The sequence below is a fragment of the Oncorhynchus clarkii genome, chromosome 9, assembly GCF_045791955.1.
Source record: "Oncorhynchus clarkii lewisi isolate Uvic-CL-2024 chromosome 9, UVic_Ocla_1.0, whole genome shotgun sequence".
Lineage (NCBI taxonomy): Eukaryota > Metazoa > Chordata > Actinopteri > Salmoniformes > Salmonidae > Oncorhynchus > Oncorhynchus clarkii.
The window spans coordinates 1544512-1564156 of NC_092155.1; the positions used below are offsets into that span (position 1 = coordinate 1544512).

At 45.3% G+C, this 19645-nt stretch overlaps 1 protein-coding gene across 1 annotated transcript in view; it reads right to left on the reverse strand.

The window, feature by feature from the left end:
• LOC139416998 (uncharacterized) overlaps positions 1–19181 on the reverse strand; it is a 48312-nt gene extending 29131 nt beyond the window's left edge. Inside the window, exons 1-5 of the mRNA XM_071166230.1 lie at positions 18998–19181; positions 10800–11042; positions 6218–6454; positions 5339–5371; positions 4936–4956 (exon numbers count right to left, since the gene is read on the reverse strand). Coding sequence (XP_071022331.1) covers positions 4936–4956; positions 5339–5371; positions 6218–6454; positions 10800–11042; positions 18998–19181 — 718 coding nt within the window. The remainder of the gene's footprint in view (positions 1–4935; positions 4957–5338; positions 5372–6217; positions 6455–10799; positions 11043–18997) is intronic.
• Positions 19182–19645: the final 464 nt, after the last annotated feature.

Genomic DNA, 19645 nt, shown 5'->3' on the forward strand with positions numbered 1-19645 from the left:
TAGTTTGAACAGGCAGACTGGCACTAAGAACAGAGGGAACGTTTCCCCAGTCAGCTCCATTATTAGTTACATTGGTTTAGGTTGAACCGGCAGACTGGCACTAAGAACAGAGTGAACGTTTCCCCAGTCAGCTCCATTATTAGTTACATTGGTTTAGTTTGAACAGGCAGACTGGCACTAAGAACAGAGGGAACGTTTCCCCAGTCAGCTCCATTATTAGTTACATTGGTTTAGTTTGAACAGGCAGACTGGCACTAAGAACAGAGGGAACGTTTCCCCAGTCAGCTCCATTATTAGTTACATTGGTTTAGTTTGAACAGGCAGACTGGCACTAAGAACAGAGGGAACGTTTCCCCAGTCAGCTCCATTATTAGTTACATTGGTTTAGTTTGAACAGGCAGACTGGCACTAAGAACAGAGGGAACGTTTCCCCAGTCAGCTTCATTATTAGTTACATTGGTTTAGTTTGAACAGGCAGACTGGCACTAAGAACAGAGGGAACGTTTCCCCAGTCAGCTCCATTATTAGTTACATTGGTTTAGTTTGAACAGGCAGACTGGCACTAAGAACAGAGGGAACGTTTCCCCAGTCAGCTCCATTATTAGTTACATTGGTTTAGTTTGAACAGGCAGACTGGCACTAAGAACAGAGGGAACGTTTCCCCAGTCAGCTCCATTATTATTTACATTGGTTTAGTTTGAACAGGCAGACTGGCACTAAGCACAGAGGGAACGTTTCCCCAGGCAGCTCCATTATTAGTTACATTATTAGTTACATTGGTTTAGTTTGAACAGGCAGACTGGCACTAAGAACAGAGGGAACGTTTCCCCAGTCAGCTCCATTATTAGTTACATTGGTTTAGTTTGAACAGGCAGACCGGCACTAAGAACAGAGGGAACGTTTCCCCAGTCAGCTCCATTATTAGTTACATTGGTTTAGTTTGAACAGGCAGACTGGCACTAAGAACAGAGGGAACGTTTCCCCAGTCAGCTCCATTATTAGTTACATTGGTTTAGTTTGAACAGGCAGACTGGCACTAAGAACAGAGGGAACGTTTCCCCAGTCAGCTCCATTATTAGTTACATTATTAGTTACATTGGTTAAGGTTGAACAGGCAGACTGGCACTAAGAACAGAGGGAACGTTTCCCTAGTCAGCTCCATTATTAGTTACATTGGTTTAGTTTGAAGAGGCAGACTGGCACTAAGAACAGAGGGAATGTTTCCCCAGTCAGCTCCATTATTAGTTACATTGGTTTAGTTTGAACAGGCAGACTGGCACTAAGAACAGAGGGAACGTTTCCCCAGTCAGCTCCATTATTAGTTACATTGGTTTAGTTTGAACAGGCAGAATGGCACTAAGAACAGAGGGAACATTTCCCCAGTCAGCTCCATTATTAGTTACATTGGTTTAGTTTGGTTTAGTTTGAACAGGCAGACTGGCACTAAGAACAGAGGGAACGTTTCCCCAGTCAGCTCCATTATTAGTTACATTGGTTTAGTTTGAACAGGCAGACTGGCACTAAGAACAGAGGGAAAGTTTCCCCAGTCAGCTTCATTATTAGTTACATTGGTTTAGTTTGAACAGGCAGACTGGCACTAAGAACAGAGGGAACGTTTCCCCAGTCAGCTCCATTATTAGTTACATTGGTTTAGTTTGAACAGGCAGACTGGCACTAAGAACAGAGGGAACGTTTCCCCAGTCAGCTCCATTATTAGTTACATTGGTTTAGTTTGAACAGGCAGACTGGCACTAAGAACAGAGGGAACGTTTCCCCAGTCAGCTCCATTATTAGTTACATTGGTTTAGTTTGAACAGGCAGACTGGCACTAAGAACAGAGGGAACGTTTCCCCAGTCAGCTCCATTATTAGTTACATTGGTTTAGTTTGAACAGGCAGACTGGCACTAAGAACAGAGGGAATGTTTCCCCAGTCAGCTCCATTATTAGTTACATTGGTTTAGTTTGAACAGGCAGACTGGCACTAAGAACAGAGGGAACGTTTCCCCAGTCAGCTCCATTATTAGTTACATTGGTTTAGGTTGAACAGGCAGACTGGCACTAAGAACAGAGGGATCGTTTCCCCAGTCAGCTCCATTATTAGTTACATTGGTTTAGTTTGAACAGGCAGACTGGCACTAAGAACAGAGGGAACGTTTCCCCAGTCAGCTCCATTATTAGTTACATTGGTTTAGTTTGAACAGGCAGACTGGCACTAAGAACAGAGGGAACGTTTCCCCAGTCAGCTCCATTATTAGTTGCATTGGTTTAGTTTAAACAGGCAGACTGGCACTAAGAAAAGAGGGAACGTTTCCCCAGTCAGCTCCATTATTAGTGCAATGCCCCTTAAAGTGTTTCTCTGTGCTACCCAGTGTGGCGGGTTTCTCTTAGAATACAAACCGTAGTGGAACAACAGTTTTAGTAAGTAACACAGTTGGACCCAAAACCATAATCAGTGCTCTAACTCCCCTTAGTGGTGGTCTGAGGTGGTGATGCAGGGTACCGTATTAAACCAGACATTACCTCTAACTCCCCCTAGTGGTGGTCTGAGGTGGTGATGCAGGGTACCGTAATAAACCAGACATTACCTCTAACTCCCCCTAGTGGTGGTCTGAGGTAGTGATGCAGGGTACTGTACTAAACCACACATTACCTCTAACTCCCCCTAGTGGTTGTCTGAGGTAGTGACGCAGGGTACTGTACTAAACCACACATTACCTCTAACTCCCCCTAGTGGTGGTCTGAGGTAGTGATGCAGGGTACTGTACTAAACCACACATTACCTCTACCTCCCCCTAGTGGTGGTCTGAGGTAGTGATGCAGGGTACCATACTAAACCACACATTACCTCTAACTCCCCCTAGTGGTGGTCTGAGGTAGTGATGCAGGGTACTGTAATAAACCACACATTACCTCTAACTCCCCCTAGTGGTGGTCTGAGGTAGTGATGCAGGGTACTGTAATAAACCACACATTACCTCTAACTCCCCCTAGTGGTGGTCTGAGGTAGTGATGCACGGTACCATACTAAACCACACATTACCTCTAACTCCCCCTAGTGGTGGTCTGAGGTAGTGATGCAGGGTACTGTAATAAACCACACATTATCTCTAACTCCCCCTAGTGGTGGTCTGAGGTAGTGATGCAGGGTACTGTAATAAACCACACATTACCTCTAACTCCCCCTAGTGTTGGTCTGAGGTAGTGATGCAGGGTACTGTAATAAATCACACATTATCTCTAGCTCCCCCTAGTGGTGGTCTGAGGTAGTGATGCAGGGTACTGTAATAAACCACACATTACCTCTAACTCCCCCTAGTGGTGGTCTGAGGTAGTGATGCAGGGTACCATACTAAACCACACATTACCTCTAACTCCCCCTAGTGGTGGTCTGAGGTAGTGATGCAGGGTACTGTAATAAACCACACATTATCTCTAACTCCCCCTAGTGGTGGTCTGAGGTAGTGATGCAGGTTACTGTAATAAACCACACATTACCTCTAACTCCCCCTAGTGGTGGTCTGAGGTAGTGATGCAGGGTACTGTAATAAACCACACATTATCTCTAACTCCCCCTAGTGGTGGTCTGAGGTAGTGATGCAGGGTACTGTAATAAACCACACATTATCTCTAACTCCCCCTAGTGGTGGTCTGAGGTAGTGATGCAGGGTACCGTAATAAACCACACATCACCTCTAACTCCCCCTAGTGGTTGTCTGAGGTAGTGATGCAGGGTACCGTAATAAACCATACATTACCTCTAACTCCCCCTAGTGGTGGTCTGAGGTAGTGATGCAGGGTACTGTAATAAACCACAAATTACCTCTAACTCCCCCTATTGGTGGTCTGAGGTAGTGATGCAGGGTACTGTAATAAACCACACATTACCTCTAACTCCCCCTAGTGGTGGTCTGAGGTAGTGATGCAGGGTACTGTACTAAACCACACATTACCTCTACCTCCCCCTAGTGGTGGTCTGAGGTAGTGATGCAGGGTACTGTAATAAACCACACATTACCTCTAACTCCCCCTAATGGTGGTCTGAGGTAGTGATGCAGGGTACTGTACTAAACCACACATTACCTCTAACTCCCCCTAGTGGTGGTCTGAGGTAGTGATGCAGGGTACTTTAATAAACCACACATTACCTCTACCTCCCCCTAGTGGTGGTCTGAGGTAGTGACGCAGGGTACTGTAATAAACCACACATTACCTCTACCTCCCCCTAGTGGTGGTCTGAGTTAGTGATGCAGGGTACTGTAATAAACCAAACATTACCTCTACCTCCCCCTAGTGGTGGTCTGAGGTAGTGATGCAGGGTACTGTAATAAACCACACATTATCTCTAACTCCCCCTAGTGGTGGTCTGAGGTAGTGATGCAGGGTACTGTACTAAACCACACATTACCTCTAACTCCCCCTAGTGGTGGTCTGAGGTAGTGATGCAGGGTACTGTACTAAACCACACATTACCTCTAACTCCCCCTAGTGGTGGTCTGAGGTAGTGATGCAGGGTACTGTACTAAACCACACATTATCTCTTCCATCTCATAGTGTTACAGTTGATATTGATATCCAAAGTCACATTTGATTTCATCCACCAAGTCAGTATGTGTGAATTGGATTGTGGTTTTCTGTAGATTCATGTTCATTGAATTTCTATTGAACTTTGAAAGCTGAGACCCTCAGATTAAAATAGAGTTGGGTTCACCCTAGTAAACTATAGGAGGATATATGGCTGATATCTCAGTCTATTGGCTTCACCCTAGTAAACTATAGGAGGATATATGGCTGATATCTCAGTCTATTGATGTAATAGAGTTTAGTTCACCCTAGTAAACTATAGGAGGATATATGGCTGATATCTCAGTATGTTGATGATGTAATAGAGTTTACCTACATCATCATTATTGCACAGACTTTCACACACAACTCACCCCTCTGTCTTCTGAGCTCCTCTGTAGACAGAAGACAGTAGATAAAACATGATGTATTATGGGTACTAGAACATGAAGACAGACTACATCCTCTCTATTCTGACCTCCTCTGTAGACAGTAGATAAAACATGATGTATTATGGGTACTAGAACATGAAGACAGACTACATCCTCTCTATTCTGACCTCCTCTGTAGACAGTAGATAAAACATGATGTATTATGGGTACTAGAACATGAAGACAGACTACATCCTCTCTATTCTGACCTTCTCTATAGACAGTAGATAAAACATGATGTATTATGGGTACTAGAACATGAAGACAAACTATATCCTCTCTATTCGACAGTAGATAATAATGTTGGTAATGTTGAATATTACATGAATACAGAGACAACACTTACCCAGCTGTTTAGTCAGGTTTTGAATGAGTTCATCTAGGGGGGGAAATATTCAGTCAGCTTCAGGTCAAAAATAAATATAGCCAGATGGTAGATAGGAATCAGGCCCTTCCTCTCTACCCAGTAGAGGACTGGTCACCCCTCAGAGCCTGGTTCCTCTCTAACCAGTACAGCCAGTAGAGGACTGGTCACCCCTCAGAGCCTGGTTCCTCTCTAACCAGTACAGCCAGTAGAGGATGGGTCACCCCTCAGAGCCTGGTTCCTCTCTACCCAGTACAGCCAGTAGAGGACTGGTCACCCCTCAGAGCCTGGTTCCTCTGGTCTACCCAGTAGAGGACTGGTCACCCCTCAGAGCCTGGTTCCTCTGGTCTACCCAGTACAGCCAGTAGAGGACTGGTCACCCCTCAGAGTCTGGTTCCTCTGGTCTACCCAGTACAGCCAGTAGAGGACTGGTCACCCCTCAGAGCCTGGTTCCTCTGGTCTACCCAGAAGAGGACTGGTCACCCCTCAGAGCCTGGTTCCTCTGGCCTACTCAGTACAGCCAGTAAAGGACTGGTCAACCTTCAGAGCCTGGATCCTCTGGTCTACCCAGTACAGCCAGTAGAGGACTGGTCACCCCTAAGAGCCTGGTTCCTCTCTACCCAGTAGAGGACTGGTCACCCCTCAGAGCCTGGTTCCGCTCTACCCAGTAGAGGACTGGTCACCCCTCAGAGCCTGTTTCCTCTGGTCTACTCAGTACAGCCAGTAGAGGGCTGGTCGCCCCTCAGAGCCTGGCTCCTCTGGTCTACCCAGTACAGCCAGTAGAGAGGTTCTTACCCAGGTGATAGACTAGATAAGGTTTATATTCCAGTGATATGTAACCAGAGGTAGAGAGGTTCTTACCCCGGTCGTTGACAACGTCAGGTTCCAGATCCAGTAGAATCCTGTAAAAGTCTGATTTCACCTGGTTCCCTCCTGAGTCTAGAGCCTGGTACAACCGTATCATCTGGTCCTGTCTGGTCCTAGCAGCATGGATCTCAGTGTACCTCTCAGAACGGATCAAGTAAAATGCCATGGGAATCACCATGGTAACACTCTGGATGAGGTGAACCTTGTTTCTGTTCACAAAGCGGACATCACCTAGACAGGAAAGAAAACAGATGTAGAGTTATATACTGTAGAACAAGAGGACATTACTAGTCAGGTTAGATGTACAGGACATTACTAGTCAGGTTAGATGTAGAGGACATTACTAGTCAGGTTAGATGTAGAGTTATATACTGTAGAACAAGAGGACATTACTAGTCAGGTTAGATGTAGAGTTATATACTGTAGAACTAGAGGACATTACTAGTCAGGTTAGATGTAGAGGACATTACTAGTCAGGTTAGATGTAGAGTTATATATTGTAGAACAAGAGGACATTACTAGTCAGGTTAGATGTAGAGGACATTACTAGTCACGTTAGATGTAGAGTTATAGAGTGTAGAACAAGAGGACATTACTAGTCTGGTTAGATGTAGAGTTATATACTAAAGAACAAGAGGGCATTACTAGTCAGGTAAGATGTAGAGGACATTACTAGTCAGGTTAGATGTAGAGTTATATAGTGTAGAACAAGAGGACATTACTAGTCAGGTTAGATGTGGAGGACATTACTAGTCAGGTTAGATGTAGAGGACATTACTAGTCAGGTTAGATGTAGAGTTATATACTGTAGAACAAGAGGACATTACTAGTCAGGTTAGATGTAGAGTTATATACTGTAGAACAAGAGGACATTACTAGTCAGGTTAGATGTAGAGGACATTACTAGTCAGGTTAGATGTAGAGAACATCACTAGTCAGGTTAGATGTAGAGGACATTACTAGTCAGGTTAGATGTAGAGTTATATACTGTAGAACAAGAGGACATTACTAGTCAGGTTAGATGTAGAGGACATTACTAGTCAGGTTAGATGTAGAGTTATATACTGTAGAACAAGAGGACATCACTAGTCAGGTTAGATGTAGAGGACATTACTAGTCAGGTTAGATGTAGAGGACATTACTAGTCAGGTTAGATGTGGAGTTATATACTGTAGAACAAGAGGACATCACTAGTCAGGTTAGATGTAGAGGACATTACTAGTCATGTTAGATGTAGAGGACATCACTAGTCAGGTTAGATGTAGAGGACATTACGAGTCAGGTTAGATGTAGAGGACATTACTAGTCAGGTTAGATGTAGAGTTATATACTGTAGAACAAGAGGACATCACTAGTCAGGTTAGATGTAGAGGACATTACTAGTCAGGTTAGATGTAGAGGACATTACTAGTCAGGTTAGATGTAGAGTTATATACTGTAGAACAAGAGGACATTACTAGTCAGGTTAGATGTAGAGGACATCACTAGTCAGGTTAGATGTAGAGGACATTACTAGTCAGGTTAGATGTAGAGGACATTACTAGTCAGGTTAGATGTAGAGTTATATACTGTAGAACAAGAGGACATTACTAGTCAGGTTAGATGTAGAGGACATCACTAGTCAGGTTAGATGTAGAGGACATTACTAGTCAGGTTAGATGTAGAGGACATTACTAGTCAGTTTAGATGTAGAGTTATATACTGTAGAACTAGAGGACATTACTAGTCAGGTTAGATGTAGAGTTATATACTGTAGAGCAAGAGGACATTACTAGTCAGGTTAGATGTAGAGGACTTTACTAGTCAGGTTAGATATAGAGGACATTACTAGTCAGGTTAGATGTAGAGTTATGTACTGTAGAACAAGAGGACATTACTAGTCAGGTTAGATGTAGAGTTATGTACTGTAGAACAAGAGGACATTACTAGTCAGGTAAGATGTAGAGGACATTACTAGAGGACATTACTAGTCAGGTTTGATGAAGAGATATATACTGTTGAACAGTTGACCCATCAGTATTATAGTATTAAACCATGAGGTCTGTGATTAACAGTTGACCCATCAGTATTATAGTAATAATCCATGAGGTCTGTGATTAACAGTTGACCCATCAGTATTATAGTAATAAACCACGAGGTCTGTGATTAACAGTTGACCCATCAGTATTATGGGAGGTATGCCCTGTCAGAGAGGTGTTTCTGGGAGATATGCCTTGTCAGAGAGGTGTTCCTGGGAGATATGCCCTGTCAGAGAGGTGTTTCTGGGAGATATGCCCTGTCAGAGAGGTGTTTCTGGGAGATATGCCCTGTCAGAGAGGTGTTCCTGGGTGATATGCCCTGTCAGAGAGGTGTTCCTGGGAGATATGCCCTGTCAGAGAGGTGTTTCTGGGAGATATGCCCTGTCAGAGAGGTGTTTCTGGGAGATATGCCCTGTCAGAGAGGTGTTCCTGGTGGTGGTCTGAGGTAGTGATGCAGGGTACTGTACTAAACCACACATTACCTCTAACTCCCCCTAGTGGTGGTCTGAGGTAGTGATGCAGGGTACTGTAATAAACCACACATTACCTCTAACTCCCCCTAGTGGTGGTCTGAGGTAGTGATGCAGGGTACTGTACCAAACCACACATTACCTCTAACTCCCCCTAGTGGTGGTCTGAGGTAGTGACGCAGGGTACCGTACTAAACCACACATTACCTCTAACTCCCCCTAGTGGTGGTCTGAGGTAGTGATGCAGGGTACCATACTAAACCACACATTACCTCTAACTCCCCTAGTGGTGGTCTGAGGTAGTGATGCAGGGTGCTGTAATAAACCACACATTACCTCTAACTCCCCCTAGTGGTGGTCTGAGGTAGTGATGCAGGGTACTGTACTAAACCACACATTACCTCTAACTCCCCCTAGTGGTGGTCTGAGGTAGTGATGCAGGGTACCATACTAAACCACACATTACCTCTAACTCCCCCTAGTGGTGGTCTGAGGTAGTGATGCAGGGTACCATACTAAACCACACATTACCTCTAACTCACCCTAGTGGTGGTCTGAGGTAGTGATGCAGGGTGCTGTAATAAACCACACATTACCTCTAACTCCCCCTAGTGGTGGTCTGAGGTAGTGATGCAGGGTACTGTACTAAACCACACATGACCTCTAACTCCCCCTAGTGGTGGTCTGAGGTAGTGATGCAGGGTACTGTAATAAACCACACATTACCTCTAACTCCCCCTAGTGGTGGTCTGAGGTAGTGATGCAGGGTACTGTAATAAACCACACATTACCTCTAACTCCCCCTAGTGGTGGTCTGAGGTAGTGATGCAGGGTACTGTACTAAACCACACATTACCTCTAACTCCCCCTAGTGGTGGTCTGAGGTAGTGATGCAGGGTACTGTAATAAACCACACATTACCTCTAACTCCCCCTAGTGGTGGTCTGAGGTAGTGATGCAGGGTACTGTAATAAACCACACATTACCTCTAACGCCCCCTAGTGGTGGTCTGAGGTAGTGATGCAGGGTACTGTAATAAACCACACATTACCTCTACCTCCCCCTAGTGGTGGTCTGAGGTAGTGATGCAGGGTACTGTACTAAACCACACATTACCTCTACCTCCCCCTAGTGGTGGTCTGAGGTAGTGATGCAGGGTACTGTAATAAACCACACATTACCTCCAACTCCCCCTAGTGGTGGTCTGAGGTAGTGATGCAGGGTACTGTACTAAACCACACATTACCTCTACCTCCCCCTAGTGGTGGTCTGAGGTAGTGATGCAGGGTACTGTAATAAACCACACATTACCTCTAACTCCCCCTAGTGGTGGTCTGAGGTAGTGACGCAGGGTACTGTACTAAACCACACATTACCTCTAACTCCCCCTAGTGGTGGTCTGAGGTAGTGATGCAGGGTACTGTAATAAACCACACATTACCTCTAACTCCCCCTAGTGGTGGTCTGAGGTAGTGATGCAGGGTACTGTAATAAACCACACATTACCTCTAACTCCCCCTAGTGGTGGTCTGAGGTAGTGATGAAGGGTACTGTACTAAACCACACATTACCTCTAACTCCCCCTAGTGGTGGTCTGAGGTAGTGATGCAGGGTACTGCACTAAACCACACATTATCTCTTCCATCTCATAGTGTTACAGTTGATATTGATATCCAAAGTCACATTTGATTTCATCCACCAAGTCAGTATGTGTGAATTGGATTGTGGTTTCCTGTAGATTCATGTAGATTCCCTAGTAAACTATAAGAGGATATATGGCTGATATCTCAGTCTATTGGGTTCACCCTAGTAAACTATTCTCTACTAGCCAGTAGAGGACTGGTCACCCCTCAGAGCCTGGTTCCTCTGGTCTACCCAGTACAGCCAGTAGAGGACTGGTCACCCCTCGGAGCCTGGTTCCGCTCTACCCAGTACAGCCAGTAGAGAGGTTCTTACCCAGGTGATAGACTAGATAAGTTTTATATTCCAGGGATATGTAAGCAGAGGTAGAGAGGTTCTTACCCAGGTGATAGACTAGATAAGGTTTATATTCCAGTGATATGTAACCAGAGGTAGAGAGGTTCTTACCCAGGTCCCTGACAACGTCAGGTTCCAGATCCAGTAGAATCCTGTAAAAGTCTGATTTCACACTTCTTGAGTCTTCTGCTTCTTCTAGGGTCTGGTACAACAGTCTCATCTGGTCCTGGCTGGTCATCTGGTTGATACTGATGTCACAGTACAACTCCTCATAGAACAGCTCATACATGATGGGCTTTACCATGGTAACCCTCTGAATGAGTTGATCCTTATGGTAGTCCACAAATGTGGCACCTGAAAACAGATGTAGAGTTATATACTGTAAACAAGAGGACATTACTAGTCAGGTTAGATGTAGAGGACATTACTAGTCAGGTTAGATGTAGAGTTATATACTGTAGAACAAGAGGACATTACTAGTCAGGTTAGATGTAGAGGACATTACTAGTCAGGTTAGATGTAGAGTTATATACTGTAGAACAAGAGGACATTACTAGTCAGGTTAGATGTAGAGTTATATACTGTAGAACAAGAGGACATTATTAGTCAGGTTAGATGTAGAGTTATATACTGTAGAACAAGAGGACATTACTAGTCAGGTTAGATGTAGAGTTATATACTGTAGAACAAGAGGACATTACTAGTCAGGTTAGATGTAGAGGACATTACTAGTCAGGTTAGATGTAGAGGACATTACTAGTCAGGTTAGATGTAGAGTTATATACTTTAGAACATGAGGACATTACTAGTCAGGTTAGATGTAGAGTTATATACTGTAGAACGAGAGGACATTACTAGTCAGGTTAGATGAAGAGTTATATACTGTAGAACTAGAGGATATTACTAGTCCGGTTAGATGTAGAGGACATTACTAGTCAGGTTAGATGTAGAGGACATTACTAGTCATGTTAGATGTAGAGGACATTACTAGTCAGGTTAGATGTAGAGTTATATAGTGTAGAACTAGAGGACATTACTAGTCAGGTTAGATGTAGAATTATATACTTATTTTCGTTATGTGAATCACAGGGATTTGGGACAGCCTTAACCTCTTGGATCTCTAGGTGCGCTATTTCATTTTTGGATTAAAAACGTTCCCGTTTTAAGCCCAATATTTTGTCACGAAAAGATGCTCGACTATGCATATTATTGACCGGTTTGGAAAGAAAACACTCCGAAGTTTCAGAATCTGCAAAGATATTGTCTGTAAGTGCCCCAGAACTCATTCTACAGGCGAAACCAAGATGATACGTCAACCAGGAAATGAGCAGAATCTCTGAAGCTCTGTTTTCCATTGTCTCCTTATATGGCTGTGATTGCGCAAGGAATGAGCCTACACTTTCTGTCGTTTCCCCAAGGCGTTTGCAGCATTGTGACGTATTTGTAGGCATATCATTGGAAGATTGACCATAAGAGACTACATTTTCCAAGTGTCCTGGTGTCCCTGCGTCGGAATTGGAGCGTAAAGCCAGGTGCAATTCTTTTTCCATTTGAGAGCAAGGAGAAACCAGGCTTCCACGAAGGATATATCATCGAAGAGATATGTGGAAAAACACCTTGAGGATTGATTCTAAACCACGTTTGCCATGTTTCAGTCGATATTATGGAGTCAATTTGGAAAAAAAGTTCGCGTTTTGAGGGCTGAATTTTCGTTTTTTTTTTTTTTTTTTTTTTTTTTTGGTAGCCAAATGTGATGTACAAAACTGAGCTATTTCTAATACACAAATAATCTTTTTGGAAAAACTGAGCATCTGCTATCTAACTGAGAGTCTCCTCATTGAAAACATCAGAAGTTCTTCACAGGTAAGTTATTTTATTTGAAGGCTTTACTTGTTTTTGTGATAGTTGCCTGCTAAATGCTAACGCTAATGCTAACGCTAAATGCTACGCTAGCTAGCTACTGTTACACAAATGATTGTTTTCCTATGGTTGAAAAGCATATTTTGAAAATCTGAGATGACAGTGTTGTTAACAAAAGGCTAAGCTTGAGAGATAGCATATTTATTTCATTTCATTTGCGATTTTCATGAATAGTTAACGTTGCGTTATGGTAATGAGCTTAGGTCTATAAATAGAATCCCAGATCCGGGTTTGGTCGTCGCAACAGGTTAACTGTTCATCCATAACCCATACCTGTTCATGTTAACTGAACTAGTCGGAATGCTCTCGTCGGAATGCTCTAGTCAGAATGCTCTAGTCAGAATACAGGAAGGCTTTATAAACTCAGCAAAAAAAAGAAACGTCCCTTTTCAGGACTTTGTCTTTCAAAGATAATTTGTAAATATCCAAATAACTTCACAGATCTTCATTGTAAAGGGTTTAAACACTGTTTCCCATGCTTGTTAACCTCTCTGGCCCACCCGGGACGCAACCGCACCCCCTGCCAACAATAAATGCAAATGCGCTACGCTAAATGCTAATAGCACTCGTTAAAATTCAAACGTTCATTAAAACACACATGCAGGGTATTGAATTAAAGCTACACTCGTTGTGAATCTAGCCAACGAGTCAGATTTGTAAAATGCTTTTCGGCGAAAGCATTAGTAGCTATTATCTGATACCAGGCAACACCCCGAAATACCAGAAGGGGACGTAAACAAAGGAATTAGCGTAGCCGGCGCTACACAAAACGCAGAAATAAAATATAAAACATTCATTACCTTTGACGAGATTCTTTGTTGGCACTCCTATATGTCCCATAAACATCACAATTGGGTCTTTTTTTCTCGATTAAATCGGTCCATATATACCCAAAATGTCCATTTATGAACACCGTCAGATCCAGGAAAAACACAGTTTTTAAACGACACGTTATTTTTTTAAATAAAAAAAAAGTTGCCTATAAACTTTGACAAAACACTTCAAACTACTTCTGTAATCCAACTTGAGGTATTACTAAACGTTAATAAACGATCAAATTGATCACGGAGCGATCTGTATTAAATAGGCACAAGTTTGAAAAACGTAGCCAACTTTACCGGTTCCATTTTTCACAGCTGTGGACCTGACAACCGGATGTGGCTATTACTCAGAACACCAAGGATTTAGTTGAATCGAAATCACAACACTGGCGACATCGTGTGGAAGCTATAGGAACTGTAATCTTACCCTTAAGTATTTTTCCTTCCAATAGACAATACATAGACTGGCGGATTGATTTTTTCTCCGTCAAAAAAGTGACCAGGTTCTCTGGCGATTTTGACCACGGAACTTGTTCTGTTATAGTCACAGACACCATTGAACCAGTTCCAGAAACTTCAGAGTGTTTTCTATGCACACATACTAATCATATGCATATACTATATTCCTGGCATGAGTAGCAGGACGTTGAAATGTTGCGCGATTTTTAACAGAATGTTGAAAAAAGTAGCCCGATCTCTAAGAGGTTTTAAATGAACCATAAACAATGAATGAACATGCACCTGTGGAACGGTCGTTAAGACAATAACAGCTTACAGACGGTAGGCCTGCAGATGTGGCCAGGGCAATAAATTGCAACGTCCGTACTGTGAGACAGCTAAGACAGCGGTACAGGGAGACAGGACGGACAGCTGATCGTCCTCGCAGTGGCAGACCACGTGTTACATCACCTGCACAGGATCGGTACACCCGAACATCACACCTACGGGACAGGTACAGAATGGCAACAACAACTGCCAGAGTTATACCAGGAACGCATAATCCCTCCATCAGTGCTCAGTCTGTCCACAAAAGGCTGAGAAAGGCAGGTCCTCACCAGATATCACCGTCAACAACATCGCCTATGGGCACAAACCCAACGTCGCTGGACCAGACAGGACTGGCAGAAAGTGCTCTTCACTGACGACTCGTGGTTTTGTCTCAGCAGGAGTGATGGTCAGATTCACGTTTATCGTCAAAGGAATGAGTGTTACACCGAGGCCTGTACTCTGGAGAGGGATCGATTTGGAGGTGGAGGGCCCGCCATGGTCTGGGGCGATGTGTCACAGCATATTCGGACTGAGCTTGTTGTCATTGCAGGCAATCTCAACGCTGTGCGTTACAGGGAAGACATCCTCCTCCCTCACGTGGTACCCTTCCTGCAGGCTCATCCTGACATGACCCTCCAGCATGACAATGCCACCAGCCATACTGCTCATTATGTGCGTGATTTCCTGCAAGACAGGAATGTCAGTGTTCTGCCATGGCCAGCGAAGAGCCCGTATCTCATTCCCATTGAGCACGTCTGGGACCTGTTGGATCGGAGGGTGAGGGCTTGGGCCATTCCCCCCAGAAATGTCTGGGAACTTGCAGGTGCCTTGGTGGAAGAGTGGGGTAACATCTCACAGCAATAACTGGTACAGTCCATGAGGAGGAGATGCATTGCAGTACTTAATGCAGCTGCTGGCCACACGGTTACTTTTGATTTTGACCCCCCTTTGTTCAGGGACACATTATTCCATTTCTGTTAGTCACATGTCTGTGGAACTTGTTTAGTTTATGTCTCAGTTGTTGAATCTTATGATCATACAAATATTTACACATGTTAAGTTTGCTGAAAACAAACACAGTTGACAGTGAGAGGACGTTTCTTTTTTTGCTGAGTTTTTTATATATCTAAGTGTTACGGTTTTCTTCTATCTCCTCCTCTGACGAGGAGGTGTAGCAAGGATCGGACAAAAATGCAGCGTGGTAATTTTGATAATTGTTTAATAAACGAAATAAACACGAACAATACAAAACAAGAAACGTAACACGAAAACCTAACCAGCCTATCTGGTGCGAACAAACACAGAGACAGGAACAATCACCCACGAAACACTCAAAGAATATGGCTGCCTAAATATGGTTCCCAATCAGAGACAACGATAAACACCTGCCTCTGATTGAGAACCACTCCAGACAGCCATAGACTATTCTAGATAACCCTACTATATCACAATCCCGATACCGACAAAAAAAACAAGACAAAACACACCGCATAATAAACCCATCTCACCAGGGCGTGACAGAACCCCCCCCCCCCCCCCCCCAAGGTGCCGACTCCCGGCCGCACACCTAAACCCATAGGGGAGGGTCCGGGTGGGCGTCTGTCCACGGTGGCGGCTCCGGCGCGGGACGTGGACCCCACTCCAACAAAGTCTTAGTCCCCTTGCATCGCGTCCTTTGATTGGCGAACCTCGCCGCCGACCTTGGCCTAGTAACCCTCACCAAGGGCCCCACTGGACTGAGGGGCAGCTCGGGACTGAGGGGTAGCTCGGGACTGAGGGGAAGCTCGGGACTGAGGGGAAGCTCGGGACTGAGAGGAAGCTCAGGCAGGTAGTTGGCTCTGGCAGATCCTGGCTGACTGGCGGCTCTGGCTGCTCCATGCTGACTGGCGGCTCTGGCGACTCCATGCTGACTGGCGGCTCTGGCGGCTCCTTGCAGACTGGCAGGCTCTGGCGGCTCCTTGCAGACTGGCGGCTCCTTGCAGACTGGCGGCTCTGGCGGCTCCTTGCAGACTGGCGGCTCTGGCGACTCCTTGCAGACTGGCGGCTCTGGCGGCTCCTTGCAGACTGCCGGCTCTGGCGGCTCCTTGCAGACTGGCGGCTCTGGCGGCTCCTTGCAGACTGGCGGCTCTGGTGGCTCCATGCAGACTGGCGGCTCTGGCGGCTCCTTGCAGACTGGCAGCTCTGGCGGCTCCTTGCAGACTGGCGGCTCCTTGCAGACTGGCGGCTCCTTGCAGACTGGCGGCTCCTTGCAGACTGGCGGCTTCTTGCAGACTGGCGGCTCCTTGCAGACTGGCAGCTCCTTGCAGACTGGCAGCTCCTTGCAGACTGGCAGCTCTGGCTGCGCTGAACAGGCGTAAGACTCCGGCAGCGCTGTAAAGGAGGAAGGCTCCGGCAACGCTGTAGAGGAGGAAGGCTCTGGCAGCGCTGTAGAGGATGAAGGCTCCGGCAGTGCTGGACAGACGAAGCGCACTGAAGGCCTGGTGCGTGGTGCTGGAACTGGTGGTACTGGGCCTAGAACACGCACAGGAAGCCTGGTGCGGGGAGCTGCCACCGGAGGGCTGGTGTGTGGAGGTGGCACAGGATGGACCGGACCGTGAAGGCGTACTGGAGATCTTGAGAGCAGGGCTGGCACAGGACGTGCAAGGCTTGGGAGGTGCACAGGAGGCCTGGTGCCGACTAACAGTCGACTAACACTCACCTCAGGACGAGTATGGAGCGCTGACCCAGGTGCCATCAAATCCCAACACGCTACGCCGGGCAAATTTCGTGCCTAATGCACCAACACAGCAACTCCCTCATAACTCTCTCCTCCGATTTCCCGATTAACTCCTTCACAGTCTCTGCTTCGCTCACCTCCAAAACCGGCTCTGGTTCTGGTTTCCTCCTTGGCTCCTTACGATAAACAGGGGGAGTTTGCTCAGGACTCCTGACTCTGCAACACTCTCCCTGTGCCCCCCTCCAAGAAATTTTTGGGGCTGACTCTCAGGCTTCCTTCCACACCGCTGTGTTCGTCTCTCCAACTCCATTCTCCTATAACCCTCTTCGCACTGCTCCAGCAAATCCCAGGCGGGCTCCGGCACTCTTCCGGGGCCGACCGCCCACCTGTCTATTTCCTCCCAAGTCGTATAATCCAGACTTCGTTGCTCCTGCTAGCGCTGCCTGTCACCACGCCGCTTGGTCCTGTTGTGGTGGGTGATTCTGTTACGGTTTTATTTTATCTTCTCCTCTGAATAGGTGTAGCAAGGATCGGACCAAAATGCAGCGTTGTATTTTTGATACATGTTTAATGAACGAAATAAACACGAACAATACAAAACAAGAAACGTAATACGAAAACCTAACCAGCCTATCTGGTGCGAACAAACACAGAGACAGGAACAATCACCAACGAAACACTCAAAGAATATGGCTGCCTAAATATGGTTCCTAATCAGAGACAACGATAAACACCTGCCTCTGATTGAGAACCACTCCAGACAGCTATAGACTATTCTAGATAACCCTACTATATAACAATCCCAATACCTACAAAAAAAACAAGACAAAATACATTATAAACCCATGTCACACCCTGGCCTGACCAAAAATAATAAAGAAAACACTAAATACTAAGACGAGGGCGTGACAGTAAGATATACAGCCAGGGCTGGTCACCCCTCACAGCCTGGTTCTTCTCTACCCAGTACAGCCAGTAGAGGGCTGGTCACCCCTCAGAGCCTGGTTCCTCTCTACCCAGTACAGTCGGTAGAGGACTGGTCACCCCTCAGAGCCTGGTTCCTCTGGTCTACCCAGTACAGCCAGTAGAAGTCTGGTCTCCCCTCAGAGCCTGGTTCCTCTGGTCTACCCAGTACAGCCAGTAGAGGACTGGTCTACCCCCAAAGCCTGGTTCCTCTCTATCCAGTACAGCCAGTAGAGGACTGGTCACCCCTCAGAGCCTGGTTCCTCTCAAACCAGCACAGTCAGTAGAGGACTGGTCACCCCTCAGAGCCTGGTTCCTCTCTACCCAGTACAGTCAGTAGAGGACTGGTCACCCCTTAGAGACTGGTTCCTCTCTACCCAGTATTGCCAGTAGAGGGCTGGTCGCCCCTCAGAGCCTGGTTCCTCTGGTCTACCCAACACAGCCAGTAGAGAGGTTCTTACCCAGGTGATAGACTAGATAAGGTTTATATTCCAGTGATATGTAACCAGAGGTAGAGAGGTTCTTACCCAGGTGATAGGCTAGATAAGGTTGATATTCCAGTGATATGTAACCAGAGGTAGAGAGGTTCTTACCCAGGTGATAGACTAGATATGGTTTATATTCCAGAGATATGTAACCAGAGGTAGAGAGGTTCTTACCCAGGTGATAGACTAGATAAGGTTTATATTCCAGTGATATGTAACCAGAGGTAGAGAGGTTCTTACCCAGGTGATAGACTAGATAAGGTTTATATTCCAGTGATATGTGACCAGAGGTAGAGAGGTTCTTACCCAGGTGATAGACTAGATAAGGTTTATATTCCAGTGATATGTAACCAGAGGTAGAGAGGTTCTTACCCAGGTGATAGACTAGATAAGGTTTATATTCCAGTGATATGTAACCAGAGGTAGAGAGGTTCTTACCCAGGTGATAGACTAGATAAGGTTTATATTCCAGTGATATGTAACCAGAGGTAGAGAGGTTCTTACCCAGGTGATATACTAGATAAGGTTTATATTCCAGTGATATGTAACCAGAGGTAGAGAGGTTCTTACCCAGGTGATAGACTAGATAAGGTTTACATTCCAGTGATATGTAACCAGAGGTAGAGAGGTTCTTACCCAGGTCGATGACAACGTCAGGTTCCAGATCCAGTAGAATCCTGTAAAAGTCCGATTTCACCTTTTCCCTTCTTGAGTCTAGAGCCTCGTACAACAGTTTCATCTGGTCCTGTCTGGTCCTGGCAGCATGGATCTCAGAGTACCTCTCAGAACGGATCAAGTAAAATGCCATGGGAATCACCATGGTAACATTGTGAATGAGGTGAACCTTGTTTCTGTTCACAAACTGGACATCACCTAGACAGGAAAGAAAACAGATGTGGAGTTATATACTGTAGAACAAGAGGACATTACTAGTCAGGTTAGATGTAGAGGACATTCATAGTCAGGTTAGATGTAGAGGACATTACTAGTCAGGTTAGATGTAGAGGACATTACTAGTCAGGTTAGATGTAGAGGACATTACTAGTCAGGTTAGATGTAGAGTTATATAGTGTAGAACAAGAGGACATTACTAGTCAGGTTAGATGTAGAGGACATTCATAGTCAGGTTAGATGTAGAGGACATTACTAGTCAGGTTAGATGTAGAGGACATTACTAGTCAGGTTAGATGTAGAGGACATTACTAGTCAGGTTAGATGTAGAGTTATATACTGTAGAACAAGAGGACATTACTAGTCAGGTTAGATGTAGAGTTATATACTGTA